General features: G+C 44.4%; 1 protein-coding gene across 1 annotated transcript in view; it reads left to right on the top strand.

Annotated features, from left to right (window-relative positions):
* Positions 1-1,457: 1,457 nt before the first annotated feature.
* LOC311102044 (glutamate receptor ionotropic, kainate 1-like) overlaps positions 1,458-26,359 on the top strand; it is a gene marked incomplete at both ends in the record, with an annotated part of 60,838 nt that continues 35,936 nt past the window's right edge. The window contains 2 exons of the mRNA XM_084143259.1: positions 1,458-1,542; positions 25,111-25,278. Coding sequence (XP_083999385.1) covers positions 1,458-1,542; positions 25,111-25,278 — 253 coding nt within the window. The remainder of the gene's footprint in view (positions 1,543-25,110; positions 25,279-26,359) is intronic.

Below are 26,359 nucleotides of genomic sequence, written 5' to 3' on the forward strand. Positions count from 1 at the left end.
TACTTTGTGTTAAGCACACCGTCCCTCTCTCCCTAAGTGTGTCTTACTTTGTGTTAAGCACACCGTCCCTCTCTCCCTAAGTGTGTGTCTTACTTTGTATTGAGCACACCGTCCACCCTTTCCCTAACTGTGAGTCTAACTGTATTGAGCACACCGTCCACCCTTTCCCTAACTGTGCTATTACCATGTCATTGATCTGCATGATCTCTACCCTCGCCCTGTTAATCCTTTATGAACATGGTTAAGTCCTAAATGGCACCATATTCCCTTTATAGCTCACAGGGCTCTGGTCAAAGGTAGTGCACTACAATAGGGAATAGGGTGCCATTTGGGACGTAATTTATGATATTAAGCCCTCTAGCCTCAACCCATCCCAGGAACCATCTAATATTACAGTTCATAGTTCATGGACCACTAAGCTATGTGTTAAGTTTCACTGGACAGCTCACTATAAATAGGTAATAGACAAACAACCCGATGTTTTTTTTTTTTTTTTTTTTTTTTACAGTTTTACAACATTGTGTATTCAATGCTGGGCCCTGGTCAAAAGTAGAGCACTATAAAGGGAACAGGGTGCCATGTGGGACTCAGCCTTTAAGATCAGATACAGCTCTTTGATAGCCTGCAGTAGGCTGGTGAAGGCTTCTTGTGTTTTCAGTAGAATGAATGAACACGGGCATCAGCAGATGCCCTGCAACAAAAAAAGATAGATTTAATCTAGATAGATCTAATGCCCCCCCCCCCCCCCCCCCCCCCCCCCAACCCCCCTGCTAGAAGAGTCAAACCCATCTTCTTTTGAAAGTAGGTAAAACTACGGAAGAACAAAGTAACGTGGGTCTGTTTTTATCAGGCTGTGGCAGAGAGAGATCAGCTGTTGGAGAGGAGAAGTATACCCTGACTCCCTCCGTGGGTCGTCAGCAGCAGCGACTATTCTGAAGATTAGATCTGCGTTTCCATCACGACTGGAGCAAAGATTTAATCATTCCTCGGTGTACTAAAGCAAAGACGAGTTGTCGAGGACGGCTGTAGCCAGATTTCAAGTTAATCTTCTGAACGTATCCATGTTTGCGGATCAGCACCGGCTTGGCGGTGCCCTCAATTGAGTGCGCGCACGGGAGAGAGAGAGACGCTCGCAGTATCACAGTTCCAAGTATGCGCTGGCAACGATGAAAGAGGGGATACATTGTTTTTGGGACTATCCGAATTGTGGAGTCAAACCCTGCTAACACAAATGGGATTCTAGAATGGGAAAACGGGTCTCGTTCTGAGTTTTATCAGCAACTATTCCAAGGAGAAAATTGTGTTTTTATTTTTCTCACCATCATGTATAAGAGGAAAACGTGGGTCGGATGTCGATTTATTTTCGATACGGATACGAGAACTGGCAAGTTATCAGCATGAATTAAAGGCAGAAAAAGACAGACATCAATGTTAATTTTTATTCTAGCGCGAGTACCATGGCGAAAAGGAAGGGACTGTTATTTTCGCTGCTTTACTTGATGGCTGAGTTTTGGCTGAGTTGGCAGCAAGTCCTTAGAATCGGTAAGGTTCATTTTATCATCAGAATTTCGATTCATCATTTATTTAGTAAATTGGGCTATAGACCTGGTCCTATACAATTTTATTGATTGCTTGATATATGACAGTCACCTTGAGCTTAATGACTGTGCCATCAACGTGCAAATTAAACGTTGGTTTTACGACTGCAGTATTAAATAATTAGTTCCAATCATATATTTAAAATATACTCAAAAAATTAACAAATTAGAAAACAATTTAAAAAAGAATAATTGTAAAGTGGTTGTCCCACTGGCTATCATAAGTTGAATGCACCAATTTGTAAGTCTCTCTGGATAAGAGCGTCTGCTAAATGACATAAATGTAATGTACACTACCCTACACTACACTACCCTATACTACCCTACTCTACTCTACCCTACCCTACCCTACCCTACCCTACCCTACCCTACCCTACCCTACCCTACCCTACCCTACACTACACTACACTACACTACTCTACACTACTCTACACTCTCCTACCCTACCCTACCCTACCCTACCCTACCCTACCCTACCCTACCCTACACTACACTACACTACACTACTCTACACTACCCTACACTCTCCTACCCTACCCTACCCTACCCTACCCTACCCTACATACTCTACCCTACCCTACCCTACCCTACCCTACCTACACTACACTACACTACACTACTCTACACTACCCTACACTCTCCTACCCTACCCTACCCTACCCTACACTACCCTACCCTACCCTACCCTACCCTACCCTACCCTACACTACACTACACTACTCTACACTACCCGACCCTACCTACCCTACCCTACCCTACCCTACCCTACCCTACACTCTCCTACCCTACCCTACCCTACCCTACCCTACCCTACCCTACCCTTTCCTACCCTACACTACTCTACTCTACCCTACCCTACCCTACCCTACCCTACCCTACACTACACTACACTACACTACTCTACACTACTCTACACTCTCCTACCCTACCCTACCCTACCCTACCTTACACTACACTACACTACTCTACACTACCCTACACTCTCCTACCCTACCCTACCCTACCCTACCCTACCCTACACTACACTACACTACACTACACTACACTACTCTACACTACCCTACACTCTCCTACCCTACCCTACCCTACCTACACTACACTACCCTACCCTACACTCTCCTACCCTACCCTACACTACTCTACACTACCCTACACTCTCCTACCCTACCCTACCCTACCCTACCCTACTCTACACTACCCTACACTCTCCTACCCTACCCTACCCTACACTACCCTACACTACCCTACCCTACACTACCCTACACTACACTACCCTTCACTACCCTACCCTACCCTACCCTACCCTTCCCTACCCTACCCTACCCTACACTACCCTTCACTACCCTACCCTACCCTACCCTACCCTACCCTACCCTACCCTACCCTACCCTACCCTACACTACCCTTCACTACCCTACCCTACACTACCCTACCCTACCCTACCCTACACTTGTTGTGTGATTGAGTCTGAGTCTGTCTGACAGGTGCTCCATGCGGAGATAGATCAATATTCACGTCTCTTCATTTCCCATCACATCCCCATATGGTCTGGGAGATTTGGAGGATTGCAGATCTGCAGTAAAGGGACAATGACAAAGGTTGTGTCCCAAATGTGTCCCAAATGGCACCCCTACACTGAGTGTACAAAACATCAGGAACTCTGTCCATGAAATAGACTGACCAGGCGAATCCAGGTGAAAGCTATGATCCCTTATATCAATTTCACCCGTTAAATCCACGTCAATCAGTGTAGATGGAAGGGAGGAGACAGGTTAAAGAAGGATTTTTAAGCCTGGAGACAACTCAATAGTAGGAAGATGTTTCTAATGTTTGTACACTCAGTGTATATATCCTATATAGGGTATATGATGCCATTTGGGGGGGACACCTATTCTCTATCTATTGCAGTAACTGCCATTTTCTAGTTAGTGCACTTGGCTTCTTCCTCACGCTCTTGTAATGAAACTTGTGGTGTTGCGTAACTTTATTGGCTAATTGTAGGGCAGGGCAGGACACTCTCCCCCTTTCACTGTGTCGTAATCTGTCCCTTTATTTTCTTAATCTTTCTAAATCATCTATCGCTGTCTGAGGCCACCTAATCTTTGTCATTGTCTTCATGACCCCCCACGCTAACTGCTAATCCACCCCATATGGTGCTGCTGCAATTATCATGACTGCTTGGTTGATTAACACACGCACACACACACACGCACTCTGCCTAGCATCCGTGGCTCTGTACTGAGGCTGCTGGTAATAATGGTTAATCTTCTCCATAAAGCCCTTTAAACAACCAACACTAATCTGTTTTATACAGAGAGGACTCTCTCTCACTCTCTCTCCTCGCTCTCTCTCCTCTCTCTCTCTCCTCTCTCTCTCTCTCTCTCTCTCTCTCTCTCTCTCTCTCTCTCTCTCTCTCTCTCTCTCTCTCTCTCTCTCTCTCTCTCTCTCTCTCTCTCTCTCTCTCTCTCTCTCTCTCTCTCTCTCTCTCTCTCTCTCTCTCATGGTTCTTAGGCTGTTGCTACTAAACCTCATCTTGGTTAGAGCTCTGACTGGGATGGTGGTTCTGGTTTGTGATGTGTGTGTGTGTGTTCTGGTTTGTGATGTGTGTGTGTGTGTGTGTGTGTTCTGGTTTGTGATGTGTGTGTGTGTTCTGGTTTGTGATGTGTGTGTGTGTGTGTTCTGGTTTGTGATGTGTGTGTGTGTGTTCTGGTTTGTGATGTGTGTGTGTGTGTGTGTTCTGGTTTGTGATGTGTGTGTGTGTGTGTGCTGGTTTGTGATGTGTTGCAGAACACTTCTTCCTGCTTTGTGAATGTAGATTAGTGGCTATACAGATTCATTGTTTATGGATGCAGAACACTTCTTCCTGCTTTGTGAATGTAGATGCATCATACATGTCTGAGTCACAAATGACACCCTATTCCCTTTAAAGTGCACTACTTTTGACCAGGGCCCATCCCTCTATAGTGCACTACTTTTGACCAGAGCCCTATGGGCCCTGTTCAAAAGTAGTGCACTATAAAGGGAAAATAGGGTGCCATTTGAGACGCAGTCCATATGTCAATGCCCTTCACCTTTGCACTGTGAGAGCACCTGGGCTTTCATTCATTCATTTATAATCACTGCATGGTATTATCTAACCTGTAGGCTTACATACATATCAACCATGGGGGTGAAAGCTTTGAATGTACAGCGCAATAAGAAATATACTCTGGTGCTGCTTTTGGACAGCAACACTAGAGTCATTCTCTCCCAGTCTGTAATCACAGCATGGTTCAAACTGACCACCATTGTCCCTGTTCCCAAGAACTCCAAGGTAACCTGCCTAAATGACTATCGCCCTGTAGCGCTCACATCTGTAATCATGAAGTGTTTTGGAAAGGCTGGTCACGACACACATCAGCACCTGTTTGTTCTGCTACCGTCCGGCAAACGGTACCGGAGCATCGGATCTCGTACCAACAGGCTCCGAGACGGCTTCTACACTCAGAAAGAAAAAAATAGTTCCAAAAGGGTTCTTTGCGGAGGGAAAGGGTTCTACCAAGAACAATTTTCATTTGAAGAACCCTTTTTGGAAAACAAGGATTCTTTGGAAGGCAAAGGGTTCTACCTAGAACCTTTAACATCCATCCTATGAACCGTTTTTGGAAGAAAGGTGTTCTTTGATGATTCTTTGGAAGGCAGGACGGATTCTACCTAGAACCTTTAACGAATCTGAATAAGCTTTTTTATTGTATTTATTTTCTTTCTTGTAAATAATGCCTGAGCATTAGTGTTTACCTCAGTTTAAACCTTAACATCAGGAGTTGAGTAATCTGAAGATAGGTTTTTAGAATGTTTTAAACTGTACCTGTATTGTATAGTAAACAGCAAAATTTGCCCATTTCACCTTGTATTGACTTTTTTAGTGTGACATTTATAGTGTTGATTCATGAGTTAAATTAATTTAACACTCAGTGGTGTCAAATAATCCCAGTCTTGGTGTTAATAACCAGAGTTCAGTGTGATTGTGTAATTTTTTGTTTGTTTAAAGAGTAAAACACTCAAACCACGCCCATCATTATCATATTTCCCAGCATGCTCTATTGCAGGTTGACTTTCAGAATTGTTTGTTTCAATATCTGTGTTTTTGCATGTACATTGATTGGTTGATTAATCTTATGCTACGCAAAGATAAATAACATATAAAAAAAAATCTAAACTAATCCAATCTGTTAGTAGTTGGAGTTATTGCACCCGTTACTAAAATGGCTGTTCCAGTTTAGATGGTTTGGGTAGTTTCCTTTCCTTACTCAATCTACCCTACCCTGGTAGTCATCCTGAATGCAGGTTGCAGATCATTAAAAGTTCCCAGTTGTTAGATATTCTCACTCTGGCTGGATTCCAATAAGAATTACACATCACTTTGCAAGGCAGCATAATGTGATTTGCAGGCCTGATGTGGCCTGTAAAGCAGCAGATTCCTAATGCCACCGTGTTAGTGTGTAACTAGGCCCTTAAATAAAGGCCTTATGATATATGTCATGTATTGTCATCAATAGTTTAATTTCAAAGGCTAATAAGGCTGGTGGAACTGTTCATAGAGGGTTCTAGAAAGAAACCTTCAAAGATAAAAAGGTTCTCTGTAGAATTTACATTTTAAAAAACATTTTAGCAGACGCTCTTATCCAGAGCGACTTACAGGAGCAATTAGGTTTAAGTGCCTTGCTCAAGGGCACATCGACAGATTTTTCACCTAGTCGGCTCGAGGGATTAGAACCAGCGACCTTTCGGTTACTGGCACAACGCTCTTAACCACTAAGCTACCTGCCGCCTTACAGGGTTCTACAGTGCCTTCAGAATGTATTCACACCTCTTGACTTTTTCCACGTGTTGTTTTGTTACAGCCTGAATTTAAAATTGATTAAATTGAGTATTTTTCTGTCACTGGCCTACACACAATACCCCATAATGTCAAAGTGGAATTATGTTTGTAAGAAATGTTACAAATTCATTACAAATTAAAAGCTGTAATTTCTTGTTATGGCAGCTTAAATAAGTTCAGGAGTAAAAATGTGCTTAATAAGTTACATGGACTCACTCTGTGTGCAATAATAGTGTTTAACATTACTTTTGAATGACTACCTCATCTCTGTACCCCACACATACAATTATCTGAATATCTATTTGAGCATGGTGAAGTTATTAGTTACACTTTGGATGGTGTATCAATACACCGAGTCACTACAAAGATACAGCAGTCCTTCCTAACTCAGTTGCCGGAGAGGAAGGAAACCGCTCAGGGATTTCACCATGAGGCCAATGGTGACTTTAAAACAGTTACAGAGTTTAATGGCTGTGATAGGAGAAAACGATCACAACATTGTAGTTACTCCACAATACTAATCTAATTGACAGAGTGAAAAGAAGGAATTAAAATATTCTAAAGTAATACAGCCACAAATGTGACAAAGCAATTCACTTTTTATCCTCAATAAAAAGTGTTATGTTTGGGGCAAATCCAATAGAGTAATACTCTCCATATGTTCAAGCATAGTGGTGGCTGCATCATGTTAAAGGTATGCTTGTAATCGTTAAGGACTGGGGAGTTTTTCAGGATAAAAAAGAAATGGAATGGAGCTAAGCACCGGCAAAATCCTAGAGGAAAACACGGTTCAGTCTGCTTTCCACCTGACACTGGGAGATTAATTCACCTTACCTTTCAGCAGGACAATAACCTAAAACACAAGGCCAAATATACACTGGAGTTGCTTACCAAGAAGACAGTGAATGTTCCTGAGTGGCCTAGTTACAGCATTGACTTAAAGTTTGCTTGAAGATCTATGGCAAGACTTGAAAATGGCTGTCTAGCAATGATCAACAACCAACTTGACAGAGCTTGTTGAATTTTTAAAAAGATAATGGGCAAATATTGCACAATCCAGGTGTGCGAAGCTCTTACGATTTGCATTGCGCAAAATAGTATGCAGCATCATCTAGATGTCTAGATGTGCAACAAAAGTTCAGCATTCACCTTCTGCTACCATTTCTGTCAACCCGTTTACGCATACAGTTTGACGCATACGTTCGATAAATCCAACGTGTGCACCACACAGAACGCACTGCAACCGCCTCTCCAATGCTGCAAGGCAAAACGCAGCGTTCCATTGGAAATGAATGTACTTCTGGTGTACCAATACGCAATAATGACGCTGTCGGTGTGTTCGAAGCGTTAGAGACTTACCCAGAAAGACTCACAGCTGTAATCGCTGCCAAATGTGATTCTAACGTGTATTTGACTCAGAGGTATGAATACTTATGTAAATGAGATATTTCTGTATGTCATTTTCAAAATAAATTCTTCTAAAATGTCTAAAAACATGTTTTCACTTCGTCATTATGGGGTGTTGTGTGTAGATCGGTGAGATTTGTATTTATTTAATCCGTTTTGAATTCAGGTTGAAAGACAACAAAATGTGGAATAAGTCAAGGGGTGTGAATACTTTCTGAAGGCCCTGTAGGTATAACCATTTACAGGGGGTTCTATGAAGAACCCTACACCGAAAAGGATGCCCCATACATGGTTAAACTTAGCAACGTTTTTTCTAAGAGAGTTCATTTGTTACATTTTAGTCATTTAGCAGACACTCTTATCCAGAGCAATTAGGGTTAAGTGCCTCGCTCAAGGGCACATCGACAGATTTTTCACCTGGTCCGCTCGGGGATTAGAGCCAGCGACCTTTCGGTTACTGGCACAACGCTCTTAACCACTAAGCTACCTGCCACCTACATAGCTCCACATTGATCTGGTAGTGGTACTCCCTGTATATAGCTCCACATTGATTTGGTACTGGTACTCACGGTATATAGCTCCACATTGATCTGGTACTGGTACTTCCTGTCTATAGCTCCACATTGATCTGGTACTGGTACTCCCTGTATTTAGCTCTATTCCTGTGTATTTTATTCCTGTTGTGCCACTATTTTTCTTTTTATTATAATTATTTAACTCGGCATCGTTGGGAAGGGCTCGTAAGCAAGCATTTCACGGTTGTCTACACCCATTGTATTCGGGGCATGTGATGAATAAAATTAGATTAGATTTGCTGCACTAAGGTAGACACCCTTATGTTATACTAGTGGATACACCATTATGTTATACTAGTGGATACACCATTATGTTATACTAGTGGATACACCCTTATGTTATCCTAGTGGATACACCCTTATGTTATACTAGTGGATACACCCTTATGTTATACTAGTGGATACACCCTTATGTTATACTAGTGGATACACCCTTATGTTATCCTAGTGGATACACCCTTACGGTATACTAGGGACATAGTGTTTCCATATCTAGAGCTGACAATGAGGACTTGTGAAGAGCAGAAGCAACAACTCTGCATAATCAAAAGAGTTCCTTTGGGAGAAGGTGTTAAAGTTCACAGTTAGTCATTGTTATGTAAATGACAGCTGAAAAGTACCAGTGGCCTGGCTTTGGCCCCAAGTGAGAGCAGGCCCGCTGGAGCCAAGGCCCAGTGAGACACGGGTACCGGCCCACGTAGATGGAAACAGAAAAGTCTGAGCCTTTTTGGGAAAACACTGGGGTAAAACACTGGGGTAAAACACTGGGGTAAATCCTGTTTGGAAATGCACCATAAAAGTAGTCGTCAAGTATTTTCCTTCATCACCAATCAGAGATTATCAGTATAATTGGTTACATGTCATCTCACCATGGTCAATACGGTTTCTACATGGCTATTTCCCTTTCTAGGGAAAGCGATGTGTGGCAGAGATTGTGTCCCCAATGGTACCCTATACCCTGCATAGTGCACTACTTTTGACCAGATCCCTATGGGTCCTGGTCAAAAGTGGTGCACTATACAGGGAATAGGGTGCCATTGAATAACAAGATGTTTCAGTGAAGAACAATATGTTTTATTGTCACATGCACCAGATAGGTCCAGTGTAATGTGTTGTTTTACAGGGTCAGTCACAGTAGTATGATAGGTCCAGTGTAATGTGTTGTTTTACAGGGTCAGTCACAGTAGTATGATAGGTCCAGTGTAATGTGTTGTTTTACAGGGTCAGTCACAGTAGTGTGATAGGTCCAGTGTAATGTGTTGTTTTACAGGGTCAGTCACAGTAGTGTGATAGGTCCAGTGTAATGTGTTGTTTTACAGGGTCAGTCATAGTAGTATGATAGGTCCAGTGTAATGTGTTGTTTTACAGGGTCAGTCACAGTAGTATGATAGGTCCAGTGTAATGTGTTGTTTTACAGGGTCAGCCACAGTAGTATGATAGGTCCAGTGTAATGTGTTGTTTTACAGGGTCAGTCACAGTAGTATGATAGGTCCAGTGTAATGTGTGTTGTTTTACAGGGTCAGTCACAGTAGTATGATAGGTCCAGTGTAATGTGTTGTTTTACAGGGTCAGTCACAGTAGTATGATAGGTCCAGTGTAATGTGTTGTTTTACAGGGTCAGCCACAGTAGTATGATAGGTCCAGTGTAATGTGTTGTTTTACAGGGTCAGTCACAGTAGTATGATAGGTCCAGTGTAATGTGTGTTGTTTTACAGGGTCAGTCACAGTAGTATGATAGGTCCAGTGTAATGTGTTGTTTTACAGGGTCAGTCACAGTAGTATGATAGGTCCAGTGTAATGTGTGTTGTTTTACAGGGTCAGTCACAGTAGTATGATAGGTCCAGTGTAATGTGTGTTGTTTTACAGGGTCAGTCACAGTAGTATGATAGGTCCAGTGTAATATGTGTTGTTTTACAGGGTCAGTCACAGTGCTCTAGTGTCTAGTTTTCTGTCATTTCCTGCAGGATAGACAGAGAGAGCTCAGTGTTACACATCAAACAGAGCTGCCAGGCTGCTAAGGACCTCTTTGTTCATTCAACCCCTGGCTCAGGGGGGCAAAGAGAGAGAGAGAGAGAAAGTAAACAACTATGTCATTGTACTCCCTGCTTTTAAGGTTTCACCCAGCTCCAATGTTAACTCTTACCAGTGGCTAGTATGGTTTCACCCAGCATGTTAACTCTAACCAGTCGCTAGTATGGTTTCACCCAGCATGTTAACTCTTACCAGTCGCTAGTATGGTTTCACCCAGCATGTTAACTCTTACCAGTGGTTAGTATGGTTCTACCCAGCATGTTAACTCTTACCAGTGGCTAGTATGGTTTCACCCAGCATGTTAACTCTTACCAGTGGTTAGGATGGTTTTACCCAGCATGTTAACTCTTACCAGTGGTTAGGATGGTTTCACCCAGCATGTTAACTCTTACCAGTGGCTAGTATGGTTTCACCCAGCATGTTAACTCTTACCAGTGGCTAGTATGGTTTCACCCAGCATGTTAACTCTTACCAGTGGCTAGTATGGTTTCACCCAGCATGTTAACTCTTACCAGTGGCTTGTATGGTTTCACCCAGCTCCAATGTTAACTCTTACCAGTGGCTGGTATGGTTTTACCCAGCATGTTAACTCTTACCAATGGCTGGTATGGTTTCACCCAGCATGTTAACTCGGACAAAATGGGTTTTGTTTTGTTGTTATGTGGTGTTTTAAACATTCTCCGTGTCAGTGGTGTTGCCAGTAAAATCTAAGATTTCATATAGATCTATTCTGTAACATGCCTTGCTGTGCAATACATTTACGTTATTTAGCAGACGCTCTTATCCAGAGCGACGTATAGTTAGTGAGAGCATACATTATTTATATCTTTTCATACTGGCCCCCCCGTGGGAATCGAACCCACAACCCTGGCTGTAGCTCAGTTGGTACAGCATGGCGTTTGCAACGCCAGGATTGTGGGTTCGTTTCCCACGGGGGGGGGGGATAAGAGCGTCTGGATAAGAGCGTCTGCTAAATGACTAAAATGTAATGTAAATATCAACCCCTGCAGCATATCCTCTAAAGGGAAGACTGTCTCAAATGGCTTCCTATGTAGTGCACTACTTTTGACAGGGCCCATAGGGTTCTGTTTAAAAGTAGTGCATATATAGCGAATAGGATGCTATTTGTTCTGCAAACAAATCTCTTGTTTTTATGACGTCGTAGAAGTTATGTGTCCGGCTGGCTCCTAAAGCATAAGCCTCAGACCATTGTCTGGCTGGCTCATTAAACTTTTACCGTCATCTCGGTAATTCTCTACAAGGAAATAAAAACAAGGCATGACTCAACAATTAGACAAAGATATTCTGCTTGTGGTGGAACTCATAATACTGTAATTGAATCAGTTTAAAGCTGCAATATGTAACTTTTTGGGGCGACATGACCAAATTCACATAGAAATGTGAGTTATAGATCTGTCATTCTCATTGAAACCAAGTCTAAGAAGCGGTAGATCTGTTCTATGTGCGCTATTTCTATGCTTCCCGTTCTCAAGTTTCGTTTTTTAAGTCTTTTACTTTCAGATTTGTACACCAGCTTGGGTTATTGAAAATATATTTCACAGCGGTTCAGACGGTACAATGATTCTCTACATGCTCAATGCTTGTTTTTGTCACATAAACTGAAATTAGGCGAACTATAAGATTTGTAGAAACCAGGAAATGGAGGAGTGATTTCTGCATAGTGCACCTTTAAAGAAAGGGAAGACTTTTATAGGAACAGAACCTGACCTTTTCCCCACGCACAGTGCTTTCCAATATGTAGATGTGCGGTTGGATGCCCTCTACAGTTGAAGAGAAATTGAAAAATACAAAAATCACGTAACTCAAGATGTCTGTTTTTAATAGAGAAGGTATTCCTCATATTTTTCATACATGGATAGACCACAAGGAGAGTACACAGCACAGTAGATTCAGTAATATACTGCCTGACCTAGGCTGGGATTCAATGCACTGCACCGTCAACAATGACCACGTTTACACGCACACACACAAATAACCCGTTATTATTCGGGATACTCAAGTATTCTGTTTTTTGAGTTGACGCGTATAAACATCATATCCCGTTTACAATAACCCGAATAAGCTCCTGTGCCGGTTTTGAGAAACTGAAAATGAGACGCCTGGGATATGCTCATCTCAAGACGGGATACTGCGGCATGTAAACATCTTACCCTGTTTACGGTTGTTGTTTTTTCGTGGTTTTGCCAGGCTCAGTTTCGCGTAGTATCACCTTTGAAGTGGAGATGGGAAACAGTAATAGTTGGAATAGTAACTGAAGTATGGACACTGACTGCAGGCCTCACATGTAGCCTATTATAGCAGCCTGGTCTCATAGACTAGACGTAGCGTAGTAAATGTAAATCTGGGGCACTCAAATTACCATACTTTTAGTACGATGACATAAGACAGAAGATGACTTAAGGCAAAAAAACAAAAGTAGGGTGGTTGGTCAGGGTGGATGGGTAGGTGTATAACGCGAACGTCTAGCAATCTAAAGGTCCCACCGTCCCCTGGGCAAATTTGTGATATTCTGTTTATTCACGGTTACATGGATGCTCATGAGTGGGATATCAAAGGTGCATGTAAATGGCTTATCCTGAATAAGGCCTTAACAGGGATATGTGCTATTATCCGGAATACTGAGCGCATGTTAACGTGGTAAATCCACCTTTAAATAGGAAAGCCCTCTGTTCACAGGCCAAAAAATACAACTATTGTATCTTTTATATCTCTGTGTTTTCATAATTTCCCTTCAATTCGCTGAATCTATCTCACCGGAGAAATCATCAGAGCGAGGGAAACAGCGCCCCCCTCTGTCTCAGTATGTGTAGCCCATGTATCTGATGCTGTCTGGACAAAAAGAGCATAACATTTACATTTTAGTCATTTAGCAGACGCTCTTATCCAGAGCGACTTACAGTTAGTGAGTGCATTCATTATTTTATACTTTTTTCATACTGGCCCCCCGTGGGAATCGAACCCACAACCCTGGCGTTGCAAACGCCATGCTCTACCAACATCCCTGCCGGCCATTCCCTCCCCTACCCTGCACGACGCTGGGCCAATTGTGCGCCGCCCCATGGGTCTCCCGGTCGCGGCCGGCTACGACAGAGCCTGGATTCGGGAGTACTGTTTCAATTATGACATGTTACCGCCGTAGCATTTGATTGATTGAAACCAGCAAATTATCAAAGAATTAGCCAATCTGCGTTGAGCTCAGCTCAACTGTGGGTAGTCCTGGCGCAGCAAAAGCCACCCACCAAAGGAGGCCAGTATGGATTTGGCTTCACACCAATCAAATCACATCAAAAGCAAAACGTCTTTGTCAGAAAAAACGTGTCTGTTTCTGGTCTGCTTGTGTTGCACTGCAGTAGCTAGCTCGCTAAATCAGCCGTTTCCTAAACCATGGATGGAGATGGGGATTTGGACTTGTGGTTTTGACTTAATTCTCAGAACAGGCCAATGATTATAATGTTTATCTAACCATAAATTAATATATTGTGCTACTGGTCTGAGATGATCGAAGTTCAACATGTAGCTTAGCTGTAGCCTTGTAGGCTCACGTTAACTAACTAATTATCTTAGCTGGTTCATTGTTGCCCATGCGAGGAAGTTAAGGCTAGTAAGTATTTTTGACAACAAAAACTAAAAGCGGTACGACTGTATGACAGTCATAGACCGTTTTGTCACGTGAAAGAGAGAAGGCTGGCATCGGCGTTCAACTAGTCTACAAGTAGGGTGAGCCAACATGTTTTCTCTATGCACACACACGCACGCACGCACGCACGCACGCACGCACGCACACGCACGCACACACACACACACACACACACACACACACACACACACACACACACACACACACACACACACACACACACACACACACACACACACACACACACACACACACACTCACACACTCACACACAATCAGTTCAATGGGACAGCCACATGTTATTTAGCTTGATTGGACAAAGTAGTTTTTGGTATCTTTAAGTTTGTTTTCATTGTAATAGACTAAGCATACAGTACCAGTCAAAAGTTTGGACACACCTACTCATTCAAGGGTTTAATCTTTATTTTTACTATTTTCTACATTGTAGAATAATAGTGAAGACATCAAAACTATGAAATAACACACATGGAATCCTGTAGTAACCAAAAAAAGTGTTAAGCAAATCAAAATATATTTGAGATTCTTCAAATAGCCACCCTTTGCCTTGATGACAGCTTTGCACACTCTTGGCATTCTCTCAACCAGCTTCACTTGGAATGCTTGCCATGGAAGGTATCTAGATCTAAATACTGTATGACTATATCACCTCTAGATCTAAATACTGTATGACTATATCACCTCTAGATCTAAATACTGTATGACTATATCACCTCTAGATCTAAATACTGTATGACTATATCACCTCTAGATCTAAATACTGTATGACTATATCACCTCTAGATCTAAATACTGTATGACTGTATGACCTCTAGATCTAAATACTGTATGACTATATCACCTCTAGATCTAAATACTGTATGACTATATCACCTCTAGATCTAAATACTGTATGACTATATCACCTCTAGACCTTCAACAATAGGTGATTGTGCCACTGAGCTTTAGTCAACAGTGATCAACAGACTGACGGCCACTAATCGATTTGTTCTGCCACAGTGGCAGTATCTCTCAGAGCTGAAATCCTCCTGCTTGTGCTTCAGCTACCGCAGGAGCGACCATTCCCCAGGCTGACGCGCTATATGGGCGGCAGGTAGCTTAGTGGTTAAGTAACCGAAAGGTCGCTGGTTCTAATCCCCGAGCCGACTAGGTGAAAAATCTGTCGATGTGCCTTTGAGCAAGGCACTTAACCCTAATTGCTCCTGTAAATCGCTCTGGATTAGAGCGTCTGCTAAATGACTAAAAAAAATGTTTTTAAAAATCCAGGCTTTTAAGGGTAAATAACAACTCACTTGGTGCAGACGCAGTGATTTGAGCTAAACACTGATGGAGAAAACCTAGCTGAGTTTATGTTCAGATATTAAAAGTTATAAATATATATAAAACGTCCTCTGGTATTGATTTCAGTAGCAGGAGAAAATGATTCTGTATTTTCTGTGAGCCTACAGGACAGTATTAAGTTACACTACATGGCCAAACGTATGTGGACACCTGCTCGTCGAACATCTCATTCCAAATTCATGGGCATTAATATGGAGTTGGTCCCCCCTTTGCTGCTATCCACTCTTCTGGGAAGACTTTCCACTAGATGTTGGAACATTGCTGCTGGGGACTTGCTTCCATTCCGCCACAAGAGCATTAGTGAGGTCGGGCACTGATGTTGGGCGATTAGGCCTGGCTCGCAGTCGGCGTTCCAATTCATCCCAAAGGTGTTCGATGGGGTTGAGGTCAGGGCTCTGTGCAGGCCAGTCAAGTTCTTCCACACCGATGTCGACAAACCATTTCTGTATGGACCGCGCTTTGTGCACGGGGGGCATTGCATTGCTGAAAGAGGAAAGGATGTCATTGTATGCTGTAGCATTACAATTTCCCTTCAGTGGAACTAAGGGGGCTAGCCCGAACCATACAAAACTGCCCCAGACCATTATTCCTCCTTCACCAAACTTGACAGTTGGCACTATGCATTTGGGCAGGTAGCGTTCTTCTTGCATCCACCAAACCCAGATTCGTCCGTCGGACTGCCAGATGGTGAAGCGTGATTCATCACTCCATAAAACGCGTTTCCACTGCTCCAGTCTAATGGCGGCGGGCTTTTACACCACTCCAGCCTGACGCTTGGCGTTGCGCATGGTGATCTTAGGCTTGTGCGCGCTTCAGCACTCGGCGGTCCCGTTCTGTGAGCTTGTGTGGCCTACCACTTCGCGGCTGAGCTGTTGTTGCTCATAGACGTTTCCACTTCACAATAACAGCACTTACAGTTGACCGGGGGCAGCTCTAGCATCCTATGACGGTGCCACGTTGAAAGTCACAGAGTTCTTCAGTACGGGTCATTCTACTGCCAATGTTTGTCTGTGGAGATTGCATGTCTGTGTGCTCGATTTTATACACCTGGCAAAAACAGGTCTGGCTGAAGTAGCCAAATCCACTCATTTGAAGGGGTGTCCACATAATTATGGCCATACAGTGTATCATTGCGTTTGGTCAAGCTTCAAGCGAGATTCATTTTCTACCGAAGACCATTTCTCAAAGCTATTCTATCATTCATTACTTTCAGTACAGTACATTTTAGTTGGCCCAGTAACCTTTAAGATGTTGAAGCATAATGTCAGCAGTGGTCATTCCTGTGTGTGTGTGTGTGTGTTTGTGTGTGTGTGTGTGTGTGTGTGTGTGCAGGTGCACATGCGTGCATTGTCTGGGTATATCCATGCAGGCATGTGTGTGCTGGTCCCTATAAGGGCCGGACAGGTACCTCTTGACATACTGGACCGAATACTAGACACGGTCAGGTTCCACGGCACAGAACATCAGTATAAACCAACAGTGAGAGTGGAATCCATTTCTAATCAGGGGCTCTAAATAAAGATGGGAAAGAGAATCTCAACATTGTTTCTAGATGGCACATATGGATCCATAATACAGTACTGTTTCTAGATGGCACATATGGATCCATAGCACAGTACTGTTTCTAGATGACGTGGATCGATGCTCGACTCATAGGCCATTGTTACTCATAGGCCTTTAGCATTAGTAGCCAAAGAAACAGATGAAGAGAAATTCAGAGAGAGAGAAAAGGAGGAGGTGTCTAGGAGGTGTCTAGGAGGTGTCTAGGAGTTATCTAGGAGGTGTCTAGGAGGTGTCTAGGAGGTGTCTAGGAGGTGTCTAGGAGTTATCTAGGAGGTGTCTAGGAGGTGTCTAGGAGGTATCTAGGAGGTGTCTAGGAGGTGACTAGGAGGTGTCTAGGAGGTGTCTAGGAGGTGTCTAGGAGGTGTCTAGGAGGTGACTAGGAGGTGTCTAGGAGGTATCTAGGAGGTGTCTAGGAGGTGTCTAGGAGGTATCTAGGAGGTGTCTAGGAGGTGTCTAGGAGGTGACTAGGAGGTGACTAGGAGGTGTCTAGGAGGTGACTAGGAGGTGTCTAGGAGGTGACTAGGAGGTGACTAGGAGGTGTCTAGGAGGTGACTAGGAGGTGTCTAAGAGGTGTCTAGGAGGTGTCTAGGAGGTATCTAGGAGGTGTCTAGGAGGTGTCTAGGAGGTGACTAGGAGGTGACTAGGAGGTGTCTAGGAGGTGACTAGGAGGTGTCTAGGAGGTGACTAGGAGGTGACTAGGAGGTGTCTAGGAGGTGACTAGGAGGTGTCTAGGAGCTGTCTAGCGTTGTCGCATTGCACTTGACTTGGCCGGGATTCAATCTCAAACCGCGCTATATCGTGCTTGACATTTAAAGATGTGATGTGCATCAGGGGAACAGCTCCACTGTCTTATCGTTGAGGGAGACGGAGGACAGGAGCATTCAGCAGTTTGGAAAAAATAGCATTGCATCTTCTTCTGTCCTATTATTACAGAAAATAATAGTGTTGGTTGTTTGTTGTAACTTCTTTGTTGTTGTAATATTCCAAACGGACGTGGCAGTTTCACCAATTAAGGATTCCATCTGCAAAGGTAAATTCCAATTGAGAGGACAACTGCAGTGTTTACCTTGAAGCCGCATTGTCGACTAGAGCACTTGGATTGAATCCTGACCTTACGGTAGAGATGACATCCATAGTGCTTAGCATGAAAGCAATCTCTGCAGAAGTCAGGGGAATTGCTTTTAAAGTGTTCTGCCAGGCCTTCAACACAGCCCTAACCGAATGTTCCAGTCCACAGCATTGTACTGCACTGTCAGTGACTCACTGGCATCATCTGTTTCTGAAAGAATATCCACAAAATATCTTTAACAGAGCAGAAAGTGACATTACAGTAGGCCTATTAACAGAGCAGAAAGTTACATTACAGTAGGCCTATTAACAGAGCAGAAAGTGACATTACAGTAGGCCTATTAACAGAGCAGAAAGTGACATTACAGTAGGCCTATTAACAGAGCAGAAAGTTACATTACAGTAGGCCTATTAACAGAGCAGAAAGTTACATTACAGTAGGCCTATTAACAGAGCAGAAAGTGACATTACAGTAGGCCTATTAACAGAGCAGAAAGTGACATTACAGTAGGCCTATTAACAGAGCAGAAAGTTACATTACAGTAGCCCTATTAACAGAGAAGAAAGTGACATTCCAGTAGGCCTATTAACAGAGCAGAAAGTGACATTACAGTAGGCCTATTAACAAAGCAGAAAGTGACATTACAGTAGGCCTATTAACAGAGCAGAAAGTTACATTACAGTAGGCCTATTAACAGAGCAGAAAGTGACATTACAGTAGGCCTATTAACAGAGCAGAAAGTGACATTACAGTAGGCCTATTAACAGAGCAGAAAGTTACATTACAGTAGCCCTATTAACAGAGAAGAAAGTGACATTCCAGTAGGCCTATTAACAGAGCAGAAAGTGACATTACAGTAGGCCTATTAACAAAGCAGAAAGTGACATTACAGTAGGCCTATTAACAGAGCAGAAAGTTACATTACTGTAGGCCTATTAACAGAGCAGAAAGTTACATTACTGTAGGCCTATTAACAGAGCAGAAAGTTACATTACTGTAGGCCTATAGCTCTAGTATTCTAGTGGTTCCAGTGTTTTGCTGAGGTGGACAAGCAGGGATTTCAAGTGTTGCAGAACAGAACAGAACAGAGTGAATCCATGAGGTGGCATGTTGGGAATCAGGAGATTAATTTCACAGTCTGTGTGCGTGTGTGCATGGTGTGAATAGATCTTCAAGAATCCTCCTCAGGTAGGAATCTGAGGAAAGAATAGTATTTATCCACAGGGAATCTGTTCTGTTAGAAGGAGAGGGGGGAGGAGGAGGTTAAGAGAGGTGGAGGAGAAGAGGAAGAGAGGAGAGGAGGAGAGAGGAGAGGAGAGGAGAGGAGAGGAGAGGAGAGGAGAGGAGAGGAGAGGAGAGGAGAGGAGAGGAGAGGAGAGGAGAGGAGAGGAGAGGAGAGGAGAGGAGAGGAGAGGAGAGGAGAGGAGAAGGAGAGGAGAGGAGAGGAGAGGAGAGGTACAGACAGGACAGATGCGTACTGATAGGAATGATGCAGACCTTTTATTGAAATAACCTTCTCATAAACCTTAATTAAGAATCAATGTACTGCACAACCAGAGCTCAGTGTGTGTGTGTATGTGTGTGTGTGTGTGTGTGTGTGTGTGTGTGTGTGTGTGTGTGTGTGTGTGTGTGTGCACGTGTGCGTTCGTGCATGTCTGTGTCTGTCTGTCTGTGTGTGTGTGTGTGTGTGTGTGTGTGTGTGTGTGTGTGTGTGTGTGTGTGTGTGTGTGTGTGTGTGTGTGTGTGTGCACGTGTGCGTTCGTGCATGTCTGTGTCTGTCTGTGTGTGTGTGTGTGTGTGTGTGTGTCTGTGTGTGTGTGTGTGTGTGTGTGTGTGTGTGTGTGTGTGTGTGTGTGTGTGTGTGTGTGTGTGTGTGTGTGTGTGTGTGTGCATAATGGTTCGAAACAACAACAACCACAAAAACAACATCCTGCTGTAGCTGTATTTCTATGAAGTTATTAGAGAGGACTATGATTAAACTGGATATTATCTAAGGCCAAACTGACCGAGGGGCAGAAGGTATTTTGCGGTCTTTGAAATTATACAGATTATTGATACATTTATCAGTTGCTCTCTCTCAGTATGGATGAGTAGTATGTTGATATTTGTCGCTTACTGCATACGTTTTTACCAAACAGACTCTGGTCAAAAGCAGTGCAATATGTATGGAATAGGGTGCCATTTGGGACACAGACAGTGACTGGGGAGCCAGGGCAAGGCTTTCTCAGTGTTGGGGATGGAGGCTGAGTGAGGCTGAGTGAGCCTGAGTGAGGCTGAGTGAGGCTGAGAGAAGCTGAGTGAGGCTGAGTGAGGCTGAGTGAGACTGAGTGAGGCTGAGAGAGACTGAGTGAGACTGAGTGAGGCTGAGTGAGGCTGAGTGAGGCTGAGTGAGGCTGAGTGAGGCTGAGTGAGACTGAGTGAGGCTGAGTGAGGCTGAGTGAGGCTGAGTGAGGCTGAGTGAGGCTGAGTGAAACTGAGAGAAGCTGAGTGAGGCTGGGTGAGGCTGAGTGAGGCTGAGTGAAACTGAGAGAGACTGAGTGAGACTCAGCTCTGTTCTTCAGCTCTGTTCCTCAGCTCTGCTCTTCAGCGCTGGCTGTTCCCCTTCAAAATCAATCACAATTTCACAAGCAATTCCGCAAAGATAGTTTTTCATAGAAAGTCCAATGACCCGATGGTTGCTGTGGTTTGCTGGTGTATTGTAGCGGTGGACATGTAATTTGCAAACAGATGTAGAGTGTGGAGCTGAAATGATGAAATCAGTCTGATGTGAGGATCTAATTATTGAAAGCACGGTGTGTGTCTGAACCTATACCCTATTCTCTAGTGCACTGGTCAAAAGTAGTGCACTGAAAAGGGAAAATGGTGCCATTTGGGACAAAACCATTGATTTATACCTCTGGAGGTGTCAGATGGAAAAATAGCATTTCAGCTCGTATATAAATAAAATAAATAAATAATAATAAACGTTCTGATCACGTGACCTAATGCCAAGATAGCATTGAGATGATCTCTACGTTATAGAGATATCTGTTGTCTCAGATCTCAGGTGATGTCTATATTGTAGAGATATCTGTTGTCTCAGGTCTCATAACACTGCTGTCATATTCTATTATTTTATTGAACAAAGCCCAAGTGTGCGCATGTTCAGGGTTGTCTTTGTGTCTTTGTCTGGCTGGTTCTGAATGTGATCGTCACCGTAGTGTGTATATCCTACAGCTTTATTTCTGCCTCTATCAGTAATGACTGTGGATCCAGATGTTTTAGATAATCTGAAACAGGAGGTAGATCTCCAGAATGTGCACAGGCATTCTCAACAGAGATTAAGAACACTGAGAATGCATCCCAAATTGCACCCAATTACCTACATAGATCCTGGTCAAAAGTAGTGCACTATAAAGGGAACAGGGTGCCTTAAGACACAGCGTCTCATCAAGTCTGGTCATGTTATGCAGGTGGTGATGGCATTTCATCTCCCTGGACTTAACCCTAATGTTTTCCACACCATTCCGCTCTTTAAACCCTGGGTTTAAAACACTGTGGCTGCGACTCAAATAGCACCCTATTGCCTATATACAGTAGGGCACTACTTTTGACCAGAGCCCTATGTCCTGATTGAAAGTAGTGCACTATAAAGGGAATAGGGTGCCATTTGGGATGCTACAGGTATAAATGACTCTTGTTACATGGCGGAAGTAGTGTACTGTTATTGCATGGCTGGAGTAAGATATGACCACAATGCTGGCTGTGGCTGTGGCTGTTGCTGTGCTACTGTCTAGCACCGTTATCTGTCTGCTGGAGCACCCACCACATAACCTACATCAACCCCTAAACCCTTTAACTCGCCCCCCCCTTCGCTTCCCCCTTCCTGCCCCCATGCCTCCCGCCTCTCCCCCCTGCCTCTCCCTTCCTCCTCTTCCTCCTCTTCCCCCTGACCCCCATCGCCTGCCTACCTCCACCCCCCTCCCTTACCACCACCCTGGCAGTTTACAGACCACTAGCTCAGAAATGATTGTGTTTCATTTAAATTAAATTCATGACAGGTTCTGGTCTCAGCTCATTTTCACAACCATTTGTTATGGTTTTATTTCCCTCTCCTCTCCTCTCCTCTCCTCTCCTCTCCTCTCCTCTCCTCTCCTCTCCTCTCCTCTCCTCTCCTCTCCTCTCCTCTCCTCTCCTCTCCTCTCCTCTCCTCTCCTCTCCTCTCCTCTCCTCTCCTCTCCTCTCCTCTCCTCTCTCCTCTCCTCTCCTCTCCTCTCCTCTCCTCTCCTCTCCTCTCCTCTCCTCTCCTCTCCTTTACAAACCTATCAATGGTACCAGCTGCAGCACGACTCTTTGGCATGAGTTCTCGCTCTCATTTTAAACACAGTCAGAAGGTCACATGACACCGTCTCCAAAGTGAGAGGGGAAAACTAAACACAGTTTCTATAGTAACGTCAGTCCCCTATACAGTGCTGTTATTGCTAAATGTTTTACCATTTTTATTTTTATGAAATTCACTGAGGAGGATGGTCCTCCCCTTCCTCCTCTGAGGAGCCTCCACTGCTATATATACAAAAGTATGTGGACACACCTGTCAACAACAGGTGTATAAAATCTAGCACACAGTCATGCAATCTCCATAGACAAACATTGGCAGTAGAATGGCCCATACTGAAGAGCTCATTGACCTTCAACGTGGCACCATTATAGGATGTCACCTTTCCAACAAGTCAGGTCGTCAAATTTCTGCCCCGCTAGAGCTGCCCCGGTCAACTGTTAGTGCTGTTATTATGAAGCGGAAACGTCTAGAAGCAACAACGGCTCAGCCGCGAAGTGGTAGGCCACACAAGCTCACAGAACGGGACCGCAGAGTGCTGAAGTGCGAAGCGTCTGTCCTCGGTTGCAACACTTACTACCAAGTTGCAAACTGCCTCTTGAAGCAACGTCAGCACAATAACTGTTCATCGGGAGCTTCATGAAATGGGTTTCCATGACCGAGCAGCCGCACACAAGCCTAAGATCACCATGCGCAATGCCAAGCGTCGGCTGGAGTGGTGTAAAGCTCGCCCCCATTGGACTCTGGAGCAGTGGAAACGTGTTCTCTGGAGTGATGAATGACACTTCACCGTCTGGCAGTCCGAGTTTAGGTTTTGCGGATGCCAGGAGAACGCTACCTGGCCGAATGCATAGTGACAACTTTAAAGTTAGGTGGAGGAGGAATAATGGTCTGGGGCTGTTTTTCATGGTTTGGGCTAGGCCCCTTAGTTCCAGTTCATTCTTAATGCAACAGCATACAATGACATTCTAGACGATTTTGTGCTTCCATCTTTGTGGCAACAGTTTGGGGAAGGCCATTTGCTGTTTCAGCATGACAATGCCCCCGTGCACAAAGCGCGGTCCATACAGAAATGGTTTGTTGTGATTGGTATGGAAGAACTTGACTGGCCTGCACAGAGCCCTGATGAATTGGAACGCTGACTGCGAGCCAGGCCTAATCGCCCAACATCAGTGCCCGACCTCACTAATGCTCTTGTGGCGGAATGGAAGCAAGTCCCCACAGCAATGTTCCAACATCTAGTAGAAAGCCTTCCCAGAAGAGTGGAGGCTGTTATAGCAGAAAAGGGGGGACCAACTTCATATTAATGCCCATGATTTTGGAATGAGACGTTTGACGAGTAGGTGTCCACATACTTAGTTTATAGTTTATAGTTTATGTGTGTTTTTTTGGACAGAGAGAATGTGTGTCTCAAATGGCACCCTATTTCCTATATAGTGCACTACTTTTGACCAACGCTCTATGGGCACACACTGCTAGCCCATAAGTATTTGTGTTTAAAGGGACTATGGGCCCTGGTAGTGCACTATAAAGGCAATAGAGTGCCATTTGGAACGAATCCAAAGAGAGGAAACAGTTGTTGTGTTTGAACCCAGCCTCCCGTGACCTCCATCTGTGGTTCACTCCCTCTTATCAAACCATTAGTCATAGCCAGCAGCATACCATCCTGCAGCCCACTGCTGGCTTGCCTCTGAAGCTAAGTAAGGTTGATCCTGGTCGGTCCCTGGATGGGAGACCAGATGCTGCTGGAAGTGGTGTTGGAGGGCCAGTAGGAGGCAGTCTTTCCTCTGGTCTAAAATAATGCCCCAGGGCAGTGATTGGGGACATTGCCCTGTGTAGGGTGCTGTCTTTTCGGATGGGACGTTAAACCGGTGTCCTGACTCTGTGGTCATTAAAGATCCCATGGCACTTATCGTAAGAGTAGGGGTGTTAACCCCAGTGTCCTGGCTAAATTCCCAATCTGGCCCTCATACCATCACGGCCACCTAACCATCCCCAGCATCCGATTGGTTCATTCACCCTTTCCTCTCCCCTGGAACTATTCCACAGGTCGTTGCTGTAAATGAGAATGTGTTCTCAGTCAACATACCTGGTAAAATAAGGGTCAAATAAATAAAAAGTCGGTTGATGAAGGATTTCAACTTCCACCTTGTAATCCGATAGCTAGGCTGCGTCCCAAATGGCACCCTATTCCCAATGTAGTGCACTTCTTCACCCCTAGTATAATTCCACCAGCTCCTGAGCCTATACGCCACAACAAAGTCCCCCAGATCTCTGCAGTAAACTTTCGTTCACTGACTATTTTCCCTTTTTCTCTCAATGTCACTGATTTGTTCAAAAGCTTTTTCCAAACTATTAAAGCTGGTCGGTCATTCAGTGGGCACTGTGTGATGAAAGGACTTGGGAGTTTTTTTGGGGGGGGACACAACTTTAGGTTGGAGCTTTGCTCTACAAAGTAGACAGCCTTTGCGTCAAATGCATAAGTGAATGATAATGACAGATAATGATAGAAAATAATCTCCAGGGGGTATCTTTGAAAATAATACTACCCTCTCTTCTCTGCTATTTCTCCAGGGGGTATCTTTGAAAATAATACTACCCTCTCTTCTCTGCTATTTCTCCAGGGGGTATCTTTGAAAGTAATACTACCCTCTCTTCTCTGCTATTTCTCCAGGGGGTATCTTTGAGACCCTTGAGAATGAACCCATTAGTGTGGAGGAGCTGGCTTTTAAATTCGCTGCGACAAACATCAACAGGAACCGGACCTTAATGCCCAACACCACCCTGACCTACGACATCCAGAGAATAAACCTCTTCGACAGCTTCGAAGCCTCCAGAAGAGGTAAGGATGGTTGTTATTTGTATTCTTTACACAGTCAATTGCTTTATCCCGAGTGGCACCATATTTCCTATGGGCCCTGGTCAAATCTCTGTCTGCATCCCCATAGGACCCTGGTCAGATATCTCTGTCTGCATCCCCATAGGGCCCTGGTCAAATCTCTGTCTGCATCCCCATAGGACCCTGGTCAGATATCTCTGTCTGCATCCCCATAGGGCCCTGGTCAGATATCTCTGTCTGCATCCCCATAGGACCCTGGTCAGATATCTCTGTCTGCATCCCCATAGGGCCCTGGTCAGATATCTCTGTCTACATCCCCATAGGACCCTGGTCAGATATCTCTGTCTGCATCCCCATAGGACCCTGGTCAGATATCTCTGTCTGCATCCCCATAGGGCCCTGGTCAGATATCTCTGTCTGCATCCCCATAGGACCCTGGTCAGATATCTCTGTCTGCATCCCCATAGGACCCTGGTCAGATATCTCTGTCTGCATCCCCATAGGGCCCTGGTCAGATATCTCTGTCTACATCCCCATAGGACCCTGGTCAGATATCTCTGTCTGCATCCCCATAGGACCCTGGTCAGATATCTCTGTCTGCATCCCCATAGGGCCCTGGTCAGATATCTCTGTCTGCATCCCCATAGGACCCTGGTCAGATATCTCTGTCTGCATCCCCATAGGGCCCTGGTCAAATCTCTGTCTGCATCCCCATAGGACCCTGGTCAGATATCTCTGTCTGCATCCCCATAGGGCCCTGGTCAGATATCTCTGTCTGCATCCCCATAGGGCCCTGGTCAGATATCTTTGTCTGCATCCCCATAGGGCCCTGGTCAGATATCTCTGTCTGCATCCCCATAGAGCCCTGGTCAGATATCTCTGTCTGCATCCCCATAGGACCCTGGTCAGATATCTCTGTCTGCATCCCCATAGGACCCTGGTCAGATATCTCTGTCTGCATCCCCATAGGACCCTGGTCAGATATCTCTGTCTGCATCCCCATAGGGCCCTGGTCAGATATCTCTGTCTGCATCCCCATAGGGCCCTGGTCAGATATCTCTGTCTGCATCCCCATAGGGCCCTG

Source organism: Coregonus lavaretus, assembly GCF_964263955.1.
Source record: "Coregonus lavaretus genome assembly, chromosome: 26".
In the NCBI taxonomy this organism is placed as follows: Eukaryota; Metazoa; Chordata; class Actinopteri; order Salmoniformes; family Salmonidae; genus Coregonus; species Coregonus lavaretus.